Raw genomic sequence first — 4,016 nt, 5'->3', positions numbered from 1 at the left:
TGGCAACTCACAGATTGAGAAAAGACCTTTACTTTCCCTACAATACCATAGAGGTCTAATATCCGATATACACAAAGAACTCAAAAAGTTAGACTCCATAATAAAACAAATAACCCTATTTAAAAATGGGTTTTTAGGGCTGGGGATTTAGCTCAGCGGTAGAGTGCTTACCTAGGAAGCGCAAGGCCCTGGGTTCGGTCCCCAGCTCAAAAAAAAAAAAAATGGGTTTTTAAATTCTTTCTCAGAACTAAGCAAAGATTTCTCAACTGAGGAATCTTGAATGGCTGAGAAACACCTAAAGGCATGTGCTAAATTCTTAGTGATCAGGGAAATAGAAGTCAAAAGAAACATGGGGTTCCACCTCAGCCAATCAGAATGGCTAAGATCAAAAACTGAGATGAAAGCAGATGCTGGAGAGGATGTAGAAGAAGAGGAATACTTCTCCATTGCTGATGGGACTGGAAGCTGTAAAACCACTTTGGAAGTCAACCTGGAAAAATGGAAAGAGTTCTACCTGAAGACCCAGCTATACCACTACTGGGCATATACACAACAGATGCACCAACATATAACAAGGACACAAGCACCATTATGTTTATACCAGCCTTATTTATAATAGTCAGGAACTAGAAACAACCCAAATGCCCCTCAATAATGAATACAGAAAATGTACATTTACACAATTGAGTACTACTCAGCTACTAGAAACAATGACCTCATGGAATTTTACAAGCAAATGGATGGAATTAGAAAAATCATCTTGAGTGAGGTAACCCATACACAAAAGAACACTCATGGTATGGCTAAAATCACTGATAAGTGGATTTTAGCCCAAAAGCTCAGAATGCACATGATACAACCTATAAAACATATGCAGCTTATGAAGAAGGAAGACCAATGGGCAGATGCTTCAATTCTATATAGAACAAGTATAACAATAACAGGAGCTAGAGGGAGGGAACTACCCAGAGTGGGAGAGAGAAGGGGGAGGAAAAATGGGGAGCAAGATCAGGTAAGGGAAGGGACAGGAGAGAAGTACAGAGGGTCAGGAAATTGATCAGAAGTATACAGTACTTGCTTTAAATCGTTAGTAATTAAAATTTTTGTCTCATTTGTCATACTTAAGGAACTGAAAAGAAAAATAGAAAATAAAAATTAAGACAAACTAAAAATGAAGTCTAAAATATGACAAAGCTGTGGCATGGTGATATTTTATTGTATTTTGTTGTTTATAATGTATGCCTCTTATTATGAAATCATTAATCTAAATTTCAAGAATATCTCACTGAAATCTTTGTAAGTAAAATCTTGACAATATAACTGATAAACAGGTATATGTGTGAATACCTCACTCATTTGAACTAATAAAAATGAGTGTATATATAGCTCTATATTACAAGTATGTCATTAGAAGGAAAGATTTGGTCATTCTTTTCACTGTGGGAGTTAGAAAAGAAATCCTTTAACTCAATTATCACTTGAACTTTGGTTCTCAAAAGCATGGCAGTGTTTTGTAGAAATTGGTCTCTAAGGATGACCACAGGTTAAATTGTGCTTAGCACCCTTTATAAATATGTTTAAATTATTAGGTGGAAAAAACAGACTACTTGGAAATAGAGAAGTTATTAGAACTCATTTGACTAATAGCTACTGTGGTACCTTGTACTCCAAGAAGATCCGAAAACCTTTTGGCTGACTTTTCTTATTTTCCCACTTAAAGAAAATTAATACAAAGATATTTGGAAATAACAAGGAAAACTATACCTCAGAAGAATTCAGATGCTTAAACCTATGTCTTCTTTTATATTTGAAAAAAATTCAAAGTTGTCAAAGTTTTATGCATGTGATATTAAAAGTTCTGTGATTGTTGCTTCCTTAAAACTTGGCTGACAGTAAGTATTCTGAAGGTCAGAAAGTCTTAGACCAGTTAAAATAACACAAGGCATTTATTCTAAGGCTGTTTATACACACTAATTTTGGGGCTTTGACAAAAACTGTCAGGATTTCTGACCAAAAGAAAGAAGTCTTAATGACAAGAGATTCTTAAAGTCATTATCATATTTTGAAAGTGCCATTTTAGAAGATCTTTGACTATGAATTGTTGGGGCATGAGAATATTTCTTTGTCATGAATAGGCATAATTTTTAATGGAGCCAATGAGACTTCTGTGAAAAATGAGATTTATTTTTTAATTAGAATAAATCATATTTGAAGAAAAAGAAAAAATGATACATTAAAATGATTTTCTAAATTTCATTTTGCATAGTAAGAGTATTAAGTTTCAAAAGCTACTTTAAAAGAGTAATACAGAATCATAAATATGCTCTGCAGTAATATTATGTACACATATAATCAGGAATTGAGTCCTCAATAGCAACTTAATATTTCTGTACCTTGTTTCTCTTTTAAATGTTATGGTAAGTTCTATTGAAAATATAAAGTAACCTATGATCATTATTACATAATAATCAAGTGTCATACTTGACATTAGATTTTAGTAACTCTGCAGAAGTAATATCTGCTTTATGAGAACCTAAATTAATTATGAAGGTGAGAAATATGCATAAAATATCTTATTGAGATTTACTTGACCTAAGTGTCATTTTAATTTCATTTTAGGGTAGTTCACAATGAATACCTGGAATTATACAAATAAACTTGATTTCATCCTCATGGGGCTGTCAGATTCCAAGGATGTTCAGCTGGTCCTCTCTGTGGTTTTTCTCCTGATATACCTGGTCACTGTACTGGGGAACATAGGTATGATACTAATCATCCGTCTAGATGTCCAGCTTCACACTCCAATGTATTTCTTTCTCACCCACCTATCATTCCTTGACCTCAGTTACTCAACTGTCATTACACCTAAAACTTTAGAAAACCTGATGACTTCCACTAAGAACATTTCCTTCATGGGCTGCTTCACCCAAATGTACTTTTTTGTTCTTTTGGCAGCTACTGAGTGTTTCCTTCTGTCCTCAATGGCTTATGATAGGTATGTAGCCATCTGTAGTCCTCTACATTATTCGGTCATTATGTCCAACAGATTCTGCAGTACCCTCCTTACTCTGTCATATGTGTTTGGAGCTGTAGATTCCACAGTCAATATGTTGTGCATGGGTACACTGGATTTCTGCAACTCCAATGTCATCCATGACTTTTTCTGTGACACATCCCCACTTATAGCCCTCTCATGCAGCAACACACGTGATATTGAATCTATTATATTCATCTTTGCTGGTTCCACTCTACTGTTGTCCCTTATCACAATATCTGCATCTTATGTGTCAATTTTCTCTACTATTTTGAAGATCAATTCCACCTCAGGAAAGCAAAAGGCCTTCTCAACTTGTGCTTCTCATATTCTGGCAGTTACCATATTTTATGGTACCATGATCTTCACTCATTTAAAATCAAATAAGTCTTTCTCCTTGGGAAAGGATCAAGTGGCTTCTGTTTTCTATACTATTGTGATTCCCATGCTGAACCCACTCATTTATAGTCTCAGAAACAAAGAAGTAAAATGTGCTATTGGTAGAATTATAAGGAAAGGAGAGAAAGTTCTGAACTACTAAGGTAACAATTATGGCAAAGGTTGATGTTCCTTTGTTTGTATTATACACTTGGCTTCTCTACCTTAAAAATAAGAAAACACTTGCATCTTCTTATATTTGGCAAGTCTTCATTACACAAAACAAAATTGAAATTATAAATGAATTTGTATAGTCCACATAATAAAATATCCATTTAATTATGATCAAAGTGACCACTATGTCAGTCAGGATCCTCTTATATTACAAAATAACAAAATTCACAGGGTTTTAATCTCCATTTCTCCATCAACAGAGAATATGTATTACAGAACAGTGTGATAAGATAATGTGTAAAACCATTTGAGAAAATAATAATAAATCTCATCAGTTAATATTGCAAAACTTACATTCTTGCCATATATTAATGCATATTGCTTTACGTGGAACAAACATTGCTTCTATATGAAGGATACTGATTGATTT

The 4,016-nt window shown here is 34.0% G+C and overlaps 1 protein-coding gene across 1 annotated transcript; it reads left to right on the top strand.

Annotated features, from left to right (window-relative positions):
• The first annotated feature begins 2,630 nt into the window (after positions 1-2,630).
• Positions 2,631-3,575, top strand: LOC116900310 (olfactory receptor 8H1-like). Its single transcript, XM_032902066.1, has one exon. It carries the CDS (start codon positions 2,631-2,633, stop codon positions 3,573-3,575), a length of 945 nt encoding a protein of 314 aa, XP_032757957.1.
• Positions 3,576-4,016: the final 441 nt, after the last annotated feature.

This window comes from Rattus rattus, chromosome 5 (assembly GCF_011064425.1).
Source record: "Rattus rattus isolate New Zealand chromosome 5, Rrattus_CSIRO_v1, whole genome shotgun sequence".
Taxonomy (NCBI): domain Eukaryota; kingdom Metazoa; phylum Chordata; class Mammalia; order Rodentia; family Muridae; genus Rattus; species Rattus rattus.
The sequence above is the reverse complement of the archived record's forward strand: the minus strand, read 5'-3'. Positions and strand labels throughout refer to the sequence as shown.